Source organism: Cavia porcellus, unplaced genomic scaffold (assembly GCF_034190915.1).
Source record: "Cavia porcellus strain 051 isolate PalLab524CR breed Dunkin Hartley unplaced genomic scaffold, mCavPor4.1 scaffold_16, whole genome shotgun sequence".
Lineage (NCBI taxonomy): Eukaryota > Metazoa > Chordata > Mammalia > Rodentia > Caviidae > Cavia > Cavia porcellus.
In genome coordinates, this window is record NW_026947499.1 from 41,141,945 (window position 1) to 41,159,881 (window position 17,937).

The following is a 17,937-nucleotide window of genomic DNA, read 5'->3' on the forward strand; positions in this document are numbered from 1 at the left end:
TCCCTTCCCTTCCCTTCCCTTCCTGTCCTATCTTTTCCCTTCCTCTCCTTTCCCTTCCTTACTTTCTCTTCCTCTTCCCCCTCCTCTCCCTTCCTTTTCTTCTTGCTTGATTTCCTTTCTCTTCTGTCTTTTCCTTCCCTTCTTTCCTCTTTCTTCCTTTCCATTTTCATCCAATAAATATTCTCCCCAACATTTTATTATGAAAATTTCAACATGCAATAAGGTAGTAAGATCACACCATAGAGGCCTAGATTCCCACTGTTGGGTTCTTCAGAACCCCTGGCCATGCTGCCTCATCACCTGTCCGCCCCCTCCACTATCCATCCACATCCACCATGTGACTTCTGGTACATGGCGAAGTACACTGCAGAGCCCGCACACTTCCCTGATGCACCTCAGCATCCTGTCCTCTTTCAGGGCTGCCTGCTGTGCCACTGGACAGCTGATCCCAGTTGATCCCTTGCTGAGGGACTCAGGGTTCTCATCCTCGATGTACAAAGTGCTCACTGATTCCCAGTGTACTCCCACTGCTTTGGAAACACAAATTTGGGGAGTACAAGTCAGGGGAGCTTCTACCCTGATTGATCCACAGAGGAGGGTGGAGGGCTGTGTCACACAGGCCCACGCTGGGGATGGATTCCAGAGCCAGTTTGCGGTTGTTGTCTTTTGAGCTCAATCTGAGGAGGAGCTATGGCCAGCACAGTTAGAAGAAGGCAAGGGATTGGGTCCTCCAAGGCCCTTCCCGGCTCCTAAGGTGAGGCATGTGGCTGGTGACATCCTCCACCGCTTCCACTCTGTGCTGGGGCATCCTCGCCTGGGGCCACTGACCACAGTGTTTTCTCTGCAGCCTTCCCAGAGGAGCATCCCACAGACCTGAAGCACAGGAAACTAGGTGAGCAGGGCAGGTGGGACTGGGAGACGACAAGGTGGGGAGCTGGGCCTCCACAGGTGCCCATGTAAACCAGCCTTGAAAGTTGAAGCTCAGAGAGGTAAAGTCACCTGTCTGAGGTTACACAGCTAGCGTGAGGGGCATATGTGAGGGATACTAGGAGACTTGGTTTCTCCCACTAACTCTCCCTTACCAGGCTGCTTCTTAACTCCTTCAATACAGAGCTGAAATCCACCCCACCTCACCCAAGCTCACCATCTTCCACCAGGGGTTCCTTCTCCCTAGCCCAGTTGTTATGGAAAAGGAGGGGCCAGAATGGAGTGGAGAACAGACCAAAGAACAAAAGGGCTTCTAGTCTGGGGAAGGGAGCTTCATCGTTAGCCTCAGAAAGTGCTCCTTTGATGGCAGAGACAGGAATACTGCCCATGAGGACCCGAGATGGTAGAGAAGTGGTCTCTGTCCTCGGGGATCCACCTATCTTGGGAAAGGGCTCCCCTCTGAGACCAGTAGGCACCTGTGAATTCAGTATTATGGCAGAGGCAGGAGCTCCACCTGTGAAGACCTGGCCTGGTCCTCAGGAAGCTTCCAATCTGATGACAGAGGCACGTCCTTCCGATCCCGGAGGACATTGGCAACCTCCTCATCTGACAGGATGGGCATCCACTGCAGCCCCTGCCCTTCTTTGGGCAGAGCCCACTGCTGTCTGGCAGGACCTCAAGAGTTGTACTCTGGGATGCTCTGGGTCTGGTTACCAAGAGCAGCTGGTGTGGCCTGCACAAACTGTTGCCCATCAGCACCACTGCAGATGGCACTGAGCAGGGGACAGGTGTTTCCTGTAAGTGCCAGGAGCCCTCCCCATCCTAGAAGGCCCTCTCAGTCTCTCACACAACCCTCTCCTCAACAGCAGAGCCCTTTTCTGGGCCCATAGTTACCGGCAGCTTCTTGGTGGGACCAGCCAGTGACTCTTCCCCGCTGTCCTGCCAGCCACCACATGCTCTACTCAACCAGGTGCCAGACTCAGGCCAGATCCAGCTAGAGGAAACTGTGCAGGTGCCTGGTAGGTGCAGAGGCCTGAGAGGGCGGGCTTCTTCCCTCCTGGGAGCTGCTGCTAGGCAGAGACTCCCAGGAACACACACAAATCCTCAGTGTCTCCTCAGTCCTAAGTTAGTTTTATCCTCAGGGTCCCAACCCACCCAGTCCCTGGAGGAGAACATATCTGGGAGGGAATCCCCACCCTGGAAGGCCAGGAGAAAATCACTGCCAGCGGGAGAGCTCACACACTGGCTGTCTGTCATCACCTCTTCCTGGAATACTGCCCCCCCCATCTCTCCCAGCTACCAGTGCTAGGTGTTGGGGACACCACCATGGGCTGCTGCCCTTGGGAAATTAAGAGTCCTGTGTAGGCCCCAGATGTTAACTCCATCGTCACAAAACAGAATCACAGAGATGGGGGTTATGAAGAGCCCACCCCTCTGCTTTGCCTCTTGCAGCGGACCTCTCCTCACCCTTGGTGAGCTGTGTGACTCTGCCTGCTGGGCCCATTCAGTTCATCTCCACACTCCCGACTCTGCCCCAGGGGCTCTGGCAGGTCTCAGGGCTGGGCACAGCAGTCTCCAGTATATTTGTCTATCATGGTGAGTGTGTGACCCTGCCCCACCCCCACAGCCCATCTTTCCTACCTGACACACTCTGACCTGATCCCCCCAAACCTAAGACATTTGGAAAGTGTGGCATAGCACCCTTTTATGATGCTCCCTCCCCACAACTCCTTCCTTCTTCCCTCCCTTCCTTCCCCCTTTCTTTTTGGTTTTCTCTTCTCTTCTTTTCTTTTTATGGTGCTGGGATGGAACTCAGGGCTTTGGGCATGATAGACAAGTGTTGTGTCACTAAGCTACAACCCTAGCCCCAGCACACCTTCCTCTACTTCCACTTCTCAAATATCAAAGCAATAGAGTACTACTCCATGGTCTGGATATGTGACCAACAGTGGCTATGCAGCCCCTCATATGTCACTTTCACATGACTCTTAGTTTTCCCTCTTTTTTAAACTTTATTTTTAAATTGTGACATCAATACATGTTCACCAATGAGCCAAATATCAGATGCTTACAAGAGTTAACTGAGTGTCTCTTTCTTAGTGTGAATTTTTGGGATATGAATTTCTTAGATATGAATACTTTGGTGTGTGTCCTTGCCTAGCTTTCTCTGATTTGTTTTATTTTCTGGTTAGTAAAATGACTCTGCTGACCCACCATACTGAGATGTTGTAGACAGGCCCCGAGATGGCTCATCTGGGCTCTCAGGGATGAGGTAGGAGGATGCTTCCACTCAAGCATCCTTTGCTGGGTGCCATTTCTGTATAAGGCACTGCTGCCCTAGAAGCAACAAGTTGCTGACATCCAGGAAAATGAGCACTGACCGCATGGTGATAAGAAGGCACCTGCGACAAGTTCCCTGTGAGCTGATTGCATCCATTGCTCTGAGGGAAAACCTCTCCGAGCTCCAGAGTGCTGTGCTCTGCTTCATCCTGAAACGTCTGGGCATTCTCTCTCCTCTCTACAGACTTGCCAAGCTCCACAGTTTGATTTGGAGTCAAGGGACTGGGTGGGTCTCTGGGTGCAAACCTAACTGTTCTCACACCCTTCTCTACTTGCAATGTAGGTGAAATGCCCCAGGCCAAACACACTCTGCCTGCCAGTGGCCCTGCTGTCCACAGCCTCCCAAAGTCCCCAACCCGGCCTGGCTCCACCAGCCCCTTCGCTCCCTCTGCAGCTGACTTACCCAGCATGCCCGAGCCAGCCCTGACCTCCCGAACGGATGCCACAGGTGAAGACTGGAAGAACAAAGCCACCTGCAGGACAGGACGGTCATGTGTATTAGGTAAACAAGTCAGGAGAGAGGTTCTGGAGATAGGGCAGGCGGCAGCTGCAGAATCCAGCTGCTTGTTCCTGACAAGAAAGCAGAGCTGGTAGCCAGGCCTCCTAAATCTAGAAATTCTGATATTTACATAGATACCATGATTTTTAAAACACTAATGAAAAAAATTTAAAGTATACCTGGCAAAACAAAACACCTGAAAAGGACAAGTCAGGCATGGTGGCACATGTCTGTAATCCTAGCCCTCAGGAGGCTGAAGCAGGAGATTACTGAGTTTGAGGCCAGCCTGGGCTACTAATGAGTTCAGGGCTAGCCTGGAATAGCAAAAACCTAGGCTAAGAAAACGAAAACAAAAAACCACCACCAATACAGCCTCAGGTCACCTCCTTATGACCTTGGCTTGGGAGACTACATAGACCGGTTTTGTGACTTATCCTGTGTAAGCTTTGCCCTCAGGATATAAGAACTGGGTGGCCAGAGGAGGGATGTCCCCAGACTAACTCTTGGCTGGCTTCTCCATCTGCAGAGGATGAAACATCCCCTCCGCCATGCCAGGCAACTGCAGAGGATGCCATCCAGCTTTCCAAATGGCCTGGTGAGTGACGGCCTGGTTCCTCTGTCCTGGGCATTAAACCTAAATCCCTTGTCTGGCTTTCAATCCCTGTGTGTAATCTTCTCATTCATTCATTCATTCATTCATATCATCTCAGCATGTATGCTGCCACTCACACACATGACATCTACTGAGGACTCACTCCTCAATAAGCCCTGGCCCCCCAAAACCCCTAGCATGGGTGTAGACAGCTCAGAGGATGCAGGAGGGGAAGGGGGTGATAGAGAGCGTGGAGGAAGGAAGAAGCCAATGGGTGTGAACAGCGGAAGGTGGGAATAAAAGCCAAGAAGGCCAGCTACAGTGGTGCACACCTGTCATCCCAGCACTCAGGAGACTGAGGCAGGAGGATTGCTGCAAGTTCAAGGCCACCCTCGGTACAAGGTACGTTCAAGGCCAGCCTGAACTACATAGGGAGACCCTGTCTCAAAAAAAATAAAAACAGATTTTAAAAAAAGGAATGAATAAGGGCCTTGGTTAATTACTGAGTGCTTAACTTACGAAGACCATGAGGTTATGATAGATCACTGAAGACTCATACAGCCCTAATATCAACCTCATTTTATAGAAAAGGATATTAAGGCATACTGGAGTGTGCAATATGTTGAAGATTCCACCACATGTTGCAGCCAGGATTTGAATCTAGCGTCCAGGTTCCACTGTTTTAAGTCTTAAACAGCTTTTCCTCCATCCTGCATGTATGACTGAGTGAGCAAAGATTAGTGAGTAAAAAGGAATTAAGAAAAGGCATAAAATGAAGCTAAGCCTGGTGATGTATGCCTGTAATCCCAACACTCTGGGAGGCGGAGGCAGGAAGATAAGTTTGAGCCCAGCCCGGACAATTTAGTGACTAGTGAGAAAATAAATATTAAAATAAAAATTAAAATAAAAATCTCTCAAAATAAAAATTAAAAAGGCCTGGGACTGAAACTCAATGGGAGGACCCTGAGTTCAATCTTGTAGTGCTACAAGAAAAACAGTGTGGGCATAGGGGATCAATAGGCAAAGGATTGAAATGATGAATAAATAAACAGGTGTGGGACAGAATGGAGGCGTGAGTGTCTGGGGAGGGACGAGGCAGTCAATGAAGGTGGTGGGAAACGGGGAACAGGCCTGCGAGGGTGGCTGTCCTGCCACCTGCATCCCCCCTGGAGGCAGCCTAACTAAGCCTTGTCTTTGCAGAGGCAGTGAGGCAGTTCCACCACTCACTGCAGGACTGGCACCAGGCAGAGCCCACAGAGCCAGAGGTGGAGGTGGACCTGCTGAGAGCCCGGCTAGAGAAGGGCAGCCACAAGAGCCAGGAGAGGGAGCTGGTCATCGTGGACTGGGCTGAGCGACAACCAGTCAGTGGCGGTCTGGCCGAAGTGCTGCTGGCTGCAAGCAACCGGCGACGACTGCGAGAGACCCAAGTGATTGCCATGCTGGGCAAGGCGGGGCACGGGAAGAGCCACTGGGCACAGGCAGTGGGCCGGGCCTGGGCCCGTGGCCAGCTTCCTCAGTATGACTTTGTCTTCTATGTGCCCTGCTACCGCTTGGACTACCCAGGGGATACCTACTGCCTAAAGGATCTGCTCTGCTCCCCAGGCCCTCAGCCACTGGCCATGGATGAGGAAGTCTTCAGCCACATCTCCAGGAGGCCTGAGCGCATCCTGCTCATCCTGGATGCCTTTGAGGAACTGGAAGCTCAGGACAGCTTCCTGCATGGTGCTGGCGGGCCCACGTGCACAGAGCCCTGCTCCTTCCGGGCGCTGCTGGCAGGGCTCCTGCAGCGCAGGCTGATGCAAGGCTGTACCCTGCTCCTCATGGCCCAGCCCCGTGGCCGCCTGGCCCAGGTCCTGGGCAAAGCTGATGCTCTGTTTGAGGTGACTGGTTTCTCTACTGAACAGGCACAGACATATGTAACGTGCTACTTCAAGGGCTCAGAGCACAGAGAGCAAGCTCTAATGCTCCTTCAGGACCAGCCATTTCTCCTCAGTCATAGCCACAGCCCCACTCTGTGCCGGGCAGTGTGCCAGCTCTTGGAGACCTTGCTGCAGCGAGGGGAGGAGGCCAAGCTTCCCTCCACACTCACAGGACTCTATGTTGGCCTGCTAGACCGGGCAGCCCGGGACAGCCCTCCAGGGGCCCTGGTAGGGCTGGCCAAGTTGGCCTGGGAGCTGGGCCGCAGACACCAAAGTACCCTTCGGGAGGATCAGTTCCCCACAGAACAGATAAGGACCTGGGCTGTGACTAAAAGCCTTGTGCAACCTGTAGTGCAACAGGTCCCAGGGGCTGCTGAGGCTGAGCTGGCCTTCTCCAGCTTCCTCCTGCAGTGCTTCCTGGGGGCCCTATGGCTGGCTCTGAGCAGCGAAATCAAGGACAAGGAGCTGCCGCAGTTTTTAGCACTGACCCCGAGGAAAAAGAGGCCCTATGACAACTGGATGGAAGGTGTGCCACGCTTTCTGGCTGGACTGATTTTCCAGCCTCGGGCCCGCTGCTTGGGAGCGCTGGTTGGGTCTGCAGCAGCTGCCTCGGCAGACAAGAAGCAAAAGGTGCTCACCAGATACCTGAAGCGCCTGCAACCCAGAACGCTGCAGGCTGGGCGGCTGCTGGAGCTGCTGCACTGTGCCCACGAGGCCAGTGAGGCTGGGATCTGGATGCACGTGGTGCGAGAGCTGCCTGCGTGCCTCTCCTTCCTGGGCACACGGCTCACGCCACCTGACGCCCATGTGCTGGGCCAGGCCTTGCAGGCAGCTGGCCGAGACTTCTCCCTGGACCTCCGTGGCACGGGCATCGACCCCTCTGGCCTGGGGAACCTTGTGGGACTCAGCTGCGTCACCCGTTTCAGGTGGGCCCCGGGTATGGGAAGGGCTCCTTCCGCTGGCATGGAGGGTTGCTCTGTGCATCTCACTTAACAGAAACAGCAGCAAGCAGGTGAATGGATTCCTCCCACGCTGAGGCTCAAGAAGGGCAACTGCTTACCCAAAGCCGTGCAGTCAGCAAACGGCAGTTTTTTTCCTTCCAATGAATATTTGAAGATCCACCCTGGGTCCACATCTCACGTTTGTTTTCTCTCTTCCATCCCTGGATCCAGGATCTGTTTTCTTATGCTTAAGAGTCACAGCCTCCCACTGACCTCTCTACCTCCCTTCTCTCCTTTTCTACCCGACTTTGTATTCAGCCCCCAGAACAGTCTTCCTGGAACTCAAATTCTTTTGCATCACACCTCTACTAACTCACTCTACTCACACTCCAGAGCACACAACTGACCTCAGAAAGAAGCCTAACCTCCTTCATTTGGCTCATTTAAGTCCTTCTACATTGGCTTTAGTCCTTTAATCTCTCATATTTCCCCTAAACATTTTACCTAAGCTGTAAGGTCTGACACAGTTGTGCCCAGAACTCAGCACTGAGCTTCCTGGTAGCCAAAACCAAAAAGAGAAACAAAACCAGAGTGAGAGTTTCAAAAAGAGAGGAATTGGGAAAGGCTGCAGTGGCCACAGACAGCTTTCTGCAGGAGGTGGAGACCAAGCTAAAGATGGAAAGCAGCTGAGCAGGAAAGAGATTGCTTCATGGAGCTGCCCCTCCCTCCTGGTCCTGCCCAGTCACTGTACCTGGGTCTGAGACCCTTCCTCCACAGGGCGGCCTTGAGTGACACCGTGGGGCTCTGGGAGTCCCTGCAGCAGCGTGGGGAGACCCAGCTACTCCAGGCAGCAGAGGACAAGTTCACCATTGAGCCATTTAAGGCCAAGTCCCTAAAGGATGTGGAAGACCTGGGCCACCTTGTGCAGACCCAGAGGTGAGAGGGAGACGGGATGGAAGGTCATGTAGGCTTTGCAGGCTGAGGGCCTGGAGGATCTGTTATCAAGTTTGTCAAGGACTTTTCAGTGCCTCCACTCCTTTTTGATGCCATGGCTGCCCAGAGCTCTCACCACAGTTGCCCCTGGCTGGTCCCCACAATGTGACACTGCTCCATTCAAAATGGGCTATCACATACCCAACTCTTTCTCACGCAAAGCCAAGGAGAAACTTTTCTGTGAGCAGTTAACAAGGATGCCTTCACCATCTAGGGACAAATCTGGCCCTCCAGCCACCCTCTGAGGCACCCAGGACCAGTGCCATCCCCATCTCAGAGATGGCAGAAAGGGGTACAGAGAGCAGAGGCAGCCTGGCCACACAGCAAGTTAGCTGTCTCACTCTCCCTTGAGCACCTGCAGTGTGCCGTGTGGGCTGGGGGCCTAACTCTGAGCCTGTTTTCCATGAAACATGCACTCCTGGTGTTTTCCTTCTTTTTTTCCAGTTCTGGCAATAGAATCCAAGGTCTTGCATGTGCTACACAAGTGCTCTATCATAAAGTGACATCCCCAGCCCCAGGGAATACAGGGCATTGGGATAGGCATCAATGGGCACATGAGCAGGGTCCCAGGGACTATAGGGCCTATTCCCTTACCATGGCCTGCTCTCTCTAGGTTAAGAAGTTCCTCTGAAGACACAGTTCGTGAGCTCCCTGCTGTCCGAGATCTGAAAAAGCTGGAGTTTGCGTAAGTGATGGGGCAGACTCTTTGGGAGTCCCAGTTTCCTTTCCAGCATCCACTGATCTTGGGCCAGCAGCCCCAAATCCCTAGAACAGTCCCTAGAACAGCTCTTTCCCTGGCATCCACCACTTTGGAAACCAGCTTCCAGCTAGGGTGAGCAAGTGCTGGAGTTGCCTTCTGGGATTCAAAGGTAACCCATCTGCCACTTGCTTGTTGCCATTCACTAAACCTGAATGGTGAGGCTTCTGTTAGTGCATGGTAGGCTGTCATAGTAAGCTTCCCACTTCAGGAGGCTGGAGCGCTTCTGGGGGGAGGCAATGTCTGCACTGATGTTTGACCAAAGGCTAGGATTGAGCCAAGTAGGTAGATCATGCAAGGGAGACATGTGACTTGCAAGAATCCTAACTTGGCCAGGGGCAGGAAGAGGACTCAGTGTGCTCCAGCTCATAACTTCCCATGGGACATGCCACCATGTGCCCTGTGTACCTGAGTGTTCTCACTCCCATGGCCACAAGCTGGACTCCCTGGGGGATGCAGAGCCCTAGCCACCACCCATGGCACGCCAGGTTTCTGCCCCATCTCCTGGTAGTGGTGCCTAGTCCTGATTGCTTGCTAAAATCACTGGTGGTCTCAAACATGCAGACACAGGTAGAGTGAACAAACCACATGCCAGTTTGCGCAGGGCTAGCCTGTATTTAATTCTGCAAGTTCCAGGTCCTAAAATCTTTGGATGCAGGCAAACTGGGACAGTCAGTCGTGCTAGGTGTAGCAGCTAGGCTTGGGAGCCACCATCTTGGGCATTCTTTCACGGGGACAGAAACAGAGCCAAAGTAATTCTTGTGTTTAATTCTGTCTGCCAGAATCTAGCTTTCAGTTGGCAAAGCACTTTCACCCCGTTATGCCAGGTGGTCGTCCCCTGGGAGTCTTGTTATCATCTCCTCATTGTATAGATGGGAACATTGAGGCCCAGGGAATTTGAGTTGTTTCTCTAAAGTTATAAGAGTCAGGTCAGTTTGAGTCTGAGCATCAACCAAAGAACTAACTAAACCAGTATTTGGTCCTTGGTGAGGATCTAAGATTATCTAAGAATTAGCAAGGAATTGTTTAGCACTGACAGAGGATTTGGTGCATTCTACAGATACACAATCTCATTCATTGCAAGGGCTGCTCTAAGAGACCATGACCACTCTTCCCATCTGACAGATGAGTAAACTGAGGCCTAGTGAGGTTAAGTGACTTAACCAACAAGGTTTGTGACACCCTGGGAGCTGTCAGCTCCCCTGAGCATTGCCCCTGGCCCTAGAAAAAGCCAGACACCTCTTGTTTTGAACAAAAGACGAGGTGCCAAATTTGTACAGAGGTAAAAATATTGTTCAAAAGAGGAAATGTCTAAAGACAATCATCACAAGCCTTCTCTGGCATGACTTTTTTTCAGTTTAAAAAGCCCCTAGTTCGGGGTGGGAACTGCGCTCTGGGGAACAGCAGCCATGGGGTGGAACAGCTTAGTCTCGGGGCACGGCCACCTGGAGGCCGGAAGACCCAAGAAGGTTCAGAGGAAGGAAGGAAGGAAGGAAGGAAGGACGGTCTATTTTGGGTATCCACTTTGCTGCCACTGTGCTGGGTACCTGGCTGCCTCCTTTTCCGTCATGTCAGGCTGCTCAAAACCCTGACACTGTGCAAGTACCAGGCGCGTTTCCTGGTGCCACCAGCTGCCGCCCAGCCCCATTACCGCCTGGGCCTCTCTGGCTCCCTCCTCTCTGCCACGTGCACCTTCCTGTGGGTTTTCAGCCTCAGTGGGCAAGACCCAGCCTCGGGCTCTGCCCCACCGGTGCCCCTTCCTGGAACGCTGCTCCTCAGAGTCCCGCGCAGCCCACAGCCTGGTTTCAGTCTGATCTCTTCTGATTGTTCTATTGCAGGGGAGGAGGAGGCCCTTTCACACCCTCATATTTAAAAATAACATTCCAGCCCTCACCACTGTGTCTGTCTTTATCAATTATTATCGCTCATTCTAGATCTCATGCTGACCTCCTGGAATGTCAGCTTGCCTGAGGCAGAGGATTTCATCTGGTTTGCTCATGGCTTTTCCTTGGTCCTGAGAAAAAGTAGACAAGCAGTAAATATTGGATGATGGACCCCTCAATCCTCCCAGCCACCCCCTAAGATCAGGGCTGAGTACTGTGGGAGACTCAGTGATAAAGAGATTTGCCAAGACCCCGGCATGGGGCTGAGTGAGTGCAGATCCCAACACCCAGTCCTCGCCCTGGGGCCCTGTCCTGAGGATCATGGATCTCAGAGCTTGGAATTTCCAAGAGGAGATCCTTTCAGAATGGTTATCAGCAACCACATATAGGTACCAGCCTTTAATTTTCATCACGTATGTTCATGTAAACAATATCCACCAAATAATCATTATTGGTGGCATAATTTTATCAGAGGTGATCATTTTAAATATCAACAAAGTTCAAAAGATGTAGTTTCAGTCTAAAAGACAATTCTTTACATCAAATACATGTAATGACTTCTTAAAAACAAAACAACGCAGTCTTCATTATCCTTATTCTTTTCATTCTCATGAAGTCTCTGTAGTATAAATGTCAATGCAGGCTGTGTGAACTTGAGTGAGTTACCTAACTTCTCTGTGTCTCAGCTTTCCCATCTGTAAAATGTGGCAGAGGAGTCCTTAGCTCAGAGTGATAAAGATTAAATATGATCTAAGCTGACTGAAGGACCCAATATGGGCCTGGTATATAATCACAGTTTTGTTTTTTTTTTTTAAAAAAGGTTCTTTTTGGTATTGAGATGCAAAGACAAGTAAGCCACGTGGTGTCCTGCTGGTGGTGATCCTTGGCTAGTGTTTGGGGTCCCCATCTCCAGGCCATGGTGGGAGGAGGGTGAGTGTATTCAGATGACCACAGCAGGAGTGGGAATGGGCTCCCTGCTCAGAGATAAAAGCCAGGAACTCACCTGGCCTCCTGGGGGCTTTGTGAGATCTAGCCCAGGCAGAAGGCTTAGAGAGCCAGCTAGGGGGGCTTGAGGGAGGAGGAGGCCTGGCTTCTGCATGCTGTGTCTTCCTGGGACTGAGAGGAGGCTGTTCTGACATCTGATCCTTCCTTTTTTCTCTAGGTTGGGCCCCACATTGGGCCCCCAAGCTTTCCCCAAACTAGCAAAGATCCTTCCAGCCTTTTCTTCTCTCCAGCACTTGGAGTAAGTATGTCCCTGTGACCTCCCCTCCACTGTGGCCCTGACAGTCTCAGAGCCTGTCCTGTCCCATGCCCAGGGGACCTGCAAAGGGGAGACCTTCTCCTTGTGCCTGTGTCTCACGAGTCACTGACTTTCTCAGCATAACTCATGTGAGTGATGAGATGAGCCTGCTGCAGGGAAGGGACAGTAGATGGGAATCCCCAGGAGTAAGGGTGGTGTAGGATCCTTCCTGACCTTTGAAACAATTTCTCTGCACGGTCTCGGTCTTGCCTCACCTGACTTGCTGATCTTAGCAACCCTGCTGGAAAGGCCACGAGGGCAAATCCCACCTTGTAACTAAGCTTCCAAGAGCTGAAAGGGGTCATTCAAATTCAGAGGGTCTTCAGAAGCAAAACAGATTCTGATCCATGGGAGGTCCCACTTTGTCACCTGGCCGGCCTGGATGCTAAAGGCTGCCTCTCACAGCTCAGGATGGATGTCTGCTCATTGTGCCTCTATGCCACATTCAGGGCTGGGGGGACAGAAGGGGGAAGGAGACACCTGCTGATGGCCCCCATCTGATTCCACTTGCAGCCTGGACTCTCTGAGCGACAACAAGATTGGGGACACGGGTGTCTCGCAGCTCTCAGCCACCTTCCCTCAGCTGAAGGCACTGGAGACGCTCAAGTAAGTGGCAGGGCCTGCCTTCCCCGCTGCTTGTGCTGCCCAGAGCCTAGTGGCTCCTGATTCTGATTCTTAGGTTCACCCATCCTTTGAGTCCTTTATCCACTCCCCACCTATCTGTGCACTCATGCCCTCATTTTCCTGGGCCATCTGTTCTTTATCTGTTCAGTCACTGCTCATCCCACTGCGCAGGTGGTCATTTTTTATCTAATTGTCCACCCACCCCATCACTTACTAATTTAATCAACAAATATTTCAGGAACACCACTGTGGAGATAGTAGCTTTAAATGGAGGTGCAGCTTTAAATGACTAACAAATCCCCTGACTCCAGGGATTTTAAATTCTAGCAAGAAGACACAATAAACCAAAAGCAAATGCATAAACCTGCAGTTACAAAGAATATAGTAATAAAAGTAAAGTTTTCTGATAAAAAAATTATATGGGGGGGTCCAACTAGGAGAAAGACAGGTTAGGATTTATCAGGAAACCCACGTTGTCCAAGTGGTAGCTTTTAAAATTGTTTTGGATTATGGGAAGTTGAAGATGGATAAATGCTGATGGGTTGACCCTTCCTTCCTTCCTTTCTCTTTTTTCTGAATAGAGGTTATCAAATCTGACTGCATTCCTCCTCATAATTAAGAGCGAGATGGCCAAATATTTCAGCAGAATTCACTTAGTTATTTCCTTGATTGTAAGGTACTGAGATTTCTCCGATAAGTAAAACCATAAGCTAAATTTCCTGAGTCCCCTCTCTCTCCCTCTCCCCCTCTCCTTTTTGCCCTTAAGTATATGTTGAGTATGTGCTCAGTGTTACAGACACAAGGATATAATCATGATCAAAACAGAAACAGCCCTACTGTCTACAGAGCCCACTGCCCGTTTAAACAAATACCATAGACACTCATTTAACTGCAGTGCTGATGAGTAGCCCCGAGGGAAAACAGAGGATGTTATGAAACCATAAATAGGTGGGGAAAGGGAGCTCTTTCTCTCCTCTCTTCCTCCTTCCCTCCTTCCCTCCCTACCTCACCAACAGCTCACTCCATCATCCTACTCTGAGCATCACAGGACTCCCTTACCTGTCAGAAGTTGGTGTATGTTTAACCTATGACACCATTACCCATGACTGCAGGCGTGGACTGTCCCTGTTTGCAGCACAGACTGCTCTGTGGGTCTCCCAAGGGGCAGATGGATGGGTGCTGGTGGGGGAGGGGCCTGAAACCATGGTCCTCAGCCTCTCTCACGGTGTCCCCACAGCCTGTCCCAGAATAGCATTACGGACACGGGTGCCTGCACCCTTGCTGAGGCCCTTCCCTTGCTCTCTGCATCCCTTCTCAGACTCAGGTGAGTGGGGTTTCTGCACTGAGCAGGTGGGCTGGGGAGGCCAGGGAGCTTTAGGCAGCATCAGGGCCCAACAGACACCATGACTCTGGAAACAATCACTTCAGGCCTTGGAAACAGGATGGGAGGGGCAGGACCCAGGCAAAGAAATCTGGGCAGATTGCTTACAGTTCTGAGCCGCTGGATTCTCATCTGGCAAATAGAAACTATTTTGATGGCCTCTGCAAAGCGCTGGGTGCAACACCTGACTCTGGCTAGCAGTAGATAGCCACACCACCAGCCTATCCCACCCTCATCTGAGCCCTTTGGCCTGGCAAGGCTAAGCTTTCTTTCTGGAAATATGTCACTCGCCACTTGTGTAGCAGTCGGTGCGTACACTGCCACCTCCTGGTAGGCCTCAGGATAGCAGACAATTTCTTCCAGTCTGGTGTGACAATTTCTCCTAGTGTCTGGTGTACCAGACACTAGCAGAAGAGTAGTAGGTTCAGCTCAGCACCTGTAGCTCTCCTAACTCATCACCCTGGGAGAAACTTCCCTCCCCGTCCCCAACTCTTGCCCCTTGCTGAAGACAGCTCGAGTCATATTCCAGGAAAAGTGGCATCTGGCCCATCTCTGTTGATGTGTGTCCATTCATGTGTCTTTCTAGCCAGGACAACAGGATGCAGCTGCACAGGTTATGCACTGTGCAACTCAGTCTATGTGACCAGTGATCACCCCTAGAGCTGTCCCAGGCCTCTGCTATTCTCTAACATGAACCATGGGCCAGAACCAGCATAAGGAAGTGGAGATAGGGCTGGGGATTTAGCTCAGCGGCATAAGAACCTGCCTTGCAAGCAGGCAGTCATGAGATCCACGGTACTGATAAAACAAACAAACAAACAAACAAAAAAAGATTCTGAGGAAGTGGAGATAAAACTGTGAACAAGATGGATGTTTTTGCCTTCAAATTTCTTACCCAGTTAGCAAGTAAGCACAGACATAAATAAAGTATTTTAAAATATTGACTTATGCTGGAAAGAAATTAGTGCAGCCCAGGAGAGTGCAATAGAGATGACTGGCCAATTCACTGGGGATGGTCAGGGCAACTGAGCTTTTCTATAGGAAAGCACTGCAGCAAGAGGGAGCAGCAGCTGCAAAAGCCCTAAAGTGAGAAAGGTGGTTTGGCCACAGCGCATGAAGGACAGATGAGGTGGGAGAGGCCATTGCAGTCCAGATCAGGCAAGCGGTGCTCATGGGTCAGGTAGAGGCATTCCTGGTTTTTGCTGGGTGAATGAGAAATAGGAGGGGCATGTGAAGATAGTATCGAATCTGATGTGCACTTAAGAATTACCAGACTGGGGTATAGCTGAGTGATGGAGCACTTGGCCAGCATGTGCAAGGTCCTAGGTTCTATCCTATTACCACAAAAAAGGAAAGAAAGAAAAAAAAAGGCCCATCATATTCCATAGGTTAAAGTGCCATCCACATGCAAACACCATTAAAAGGACAAAATACTGCTGATTAAACTGCAACACTGTTGATCAAAAATCACACTCTGATCTCAGTGATCTTCAAATATAGACATGGGCATCTCAGCCTCAAAGAAATGCAAGGACTCTGGCCACCTGAAGACAGGAGAAAGGGGTTTCTGGGTTCCACAACCCACCACAGGGGAAGCCACATAGCTCCGCCTGCCACCTGGCCACCCACAGTAGCCGGCATGCTGGGGTTGGGCCTGAATCCTCTGCAGCGGTGTAGACCTGTTGCCTTCGCAGCCGTGCTGTGCAGCTCAGTGGCTCAGTCACAGCAAAGTGTTGAAACAGGAACCACAGCAGCACCCGGCCTGCTGAGGAAAGCATGCCGGGTGCTGAGCATAGTGGAAGCTGGCACCGGCAGTACCTGCTGTGCTACTGCTATGTGTGATGGCCCCAAACTGAGCAGGCCAGTGACTCTGCTTTTTCTCTTCCTGCCACCAATGCTGGTCACACCCTCCACAGGGTGGGCGACAGTTAGTCCTGTGAGAGTCATAACCATAGTTAACAGTTCACTCCACCTACGGGCATGAACTCTTGATCTTCCCCACAGTTACTCAGTTGTGACCATTGTACAGATGATCAGGGTTAGGGTTAGTGTAAGTAGCTTGCCCAGCGTTCCACAGGTGGCAGGAGGCCTAGCTGGGATTTGAAGCCAGGAAGTCATTTCTCCTGAGAGTTTCTACACTCTCAGCAAGAAGTCTTGCTGCTCCTCTGAACCCACTGTATGACCACAGAGAAGCAGTCTCAACTCTCAGGGCCTCAGTTTGCCCCTCTCTAAAGTGAGGCAGCACTCTCACTTAGATATGGATTCTGGGGGGCTCTGACCATTTTCCCAGCACCACAAAGCTCTTCCTTGACCTCTGTCTCTGGCAGCTTATACAACAACTGCATCTGTGACATGGGTGCTGAGAGCCTGGCACGTGTGCTTCCTGAGATGGGGTCCCTGCGGGTGATGGAGTGAGTGTGGGCAGAGTCTGGGCAGCGGGGGGGGGGGGGGGGTTGGGGGGGGTGCGTCTCCCACTGCATCATGGGAAGGCCTTGGTTTGGAGATAGACGGTCTCTAGGGCCAGGCCTCAGAATGAGTTTCTCTCCCCAGCGTCCAGTTCAACAAGTTCACAGCTGTGGGTGCCCAACAGCTGGCTGCTAGCCTGCGGAAGTGCCCTCGTGTGGAGACCCTGGCGTAAGTCTCCTCTCCGCAGATGGTGTTGGGCTGAGCTAGTGTCTGCAGAGCTCAGACCTGCTCTCTGCACACCAGTGTGTGGCTTTGGGCAGGCAGGCATATCATCCTTCTGGCCTCCATTTCTTCATCTGTAAAGTGGAGATGATCATAAGATCTCAGCAGAAGGGTTTGGGAGGTTTAAATTAGTTACATTGCAGAAAGCTCCAAGAACACCAAAATACTCAGTGAGTCTTCGGGTGAACCACATAAATTGTCTACATTCACTATTCTTGACTCATAAAATTGGAACTTCATATAGCTTGAGCTTATTTTTATATTACAGCACCATGATATCTAATGCCCCATATTGATACTTTATACTCTTTCAAAGTATTTTCATCTATATAATTGCTCATGTCTTCCAAGATGGATAGAGTAGGTCTCATGAGACCCATTTTAGCTCACAGATGAGGAGAACAAGACACAGACAGTAACCAATCTTTTTTTTTCTGCACTATGAGTTGAACCCAGGGCCTTCATACTGAGCTATATCTCTTACCTATTTATAATTTTTAAAAATTTGAGACAGGATCTTACTAAGTTGCCTAAGCTGGGGTCAAATTTGTGATCCTCCTGCCTCAGTCTTCCAGAGGAGATTACAGGTACACTTAGATTATAGGTGTGCACCACCATGCCCAGCTAGTAACTAACTTTTTTTTAGCTCAAACAGCAAGTCAATAGCAGAATCAGAAGAGTCAGAACTCTTTGGGCCTCACTTTCCCTGCAGCCCCCCAGCCACCACACATACCAGTCCATACTGGTTACCTGGGGAGTCACAGGTGCTCTAGGCAGAGTGGGAGGAGGGATTTGGGGGGTCATCTTGCACTGGGGGATCTCAAAGTCCTGGCTTCTGAGTCCTATACCCTCCTCCCAGGATGTGGACACCCACCATCCCGTTTGGTGTCCAGGAACACCTACATCAGCTGGACTCCCGGATCAGCCTGCGATGACCCTGCTGTGTCCTGGATAAGGTGACTGGGTGAGGTCAGGAGTTGGGGCCATGTGGACATCTGGAGCCAGTGTCTTTGGGAAGGTGGGACCCAGGTGAATAAGCCAGGACCATCAGGTGGACATGGGTGGTCATCTCTGAATTTGCATGTGTCTCTGT

At 51.2% G+C, this 17,937-nt stretch overlaps 1 protein-coding gene across 23 annotated transcripts in view; it reads left to right on the forward strand.

The window, feature by feature from the left end:
• Positions 1-17,937, forward strand: part of Ciita (class II major histocompatibility complex transactivator) — a 54,620-nt gene that overhangs the window by 25,915 nt on the left and 10,768 nt on the right. For 9 of the 23 annotated variants that reach the window (XR_010039839.1, XM_063226519.1, XM_063226516.1 and 6 more), the window contains exons 6-19: positions 848-892; positions 1,794-1,946; positions 2,380-2,523; positions 3,551-3,769; positions 4,293-4,361; positions 5,559-7,203; positions 7,996-8,154; positions 8,825-8,896; positions 12,014-12,094; positions 12,665-12,757; positions 14,013-14,099; positions 16,484-16,567; positions 16,707-16,790; positions 17,704-17,800. Coding sequence is in view for 22 of the 23 variants with exons in the window: in XM_063226519.1 (XP_063082589.1) it covers positions 848-892; positions 1,794-1,946; positions 2,380-2,523; positions 3,551-3,769; positions 4,293-4,361; positions 5,559-7,203; positions 7,996-8,154; positions 8,825-8,896; positions 12,014-12,094; positions 12,665-12,757; positions 14,013-14,099; positions 16,484-16,567; positions 16,707-16,790; positions 17,704-17,779 (3,011 nt within the window). In the remaining variant the exon portion in view is untranslated. Of the gene's footprint in view, positions 1-847; positions 893-1,793; positions 1,947-2,379; positions 2,524-3,550; positions 3,770-4,292; positions 4,362-5,558; positions 7,204-7,960; positions 8,155-8,824; positions 8,897-12,013; positions 12,095-12,664; positions 12,758-14,012; positions 14,100-16,483; positions 16,568-16,706; positions 16,791-17,703; positions 17,809-17,937 lie in introns of those variants that run through there. The other 14 variants (XM_063226523.1, XM_063226524.1, XM_063226525.1 and 11 more) reach the window with 8 other exon arrangements.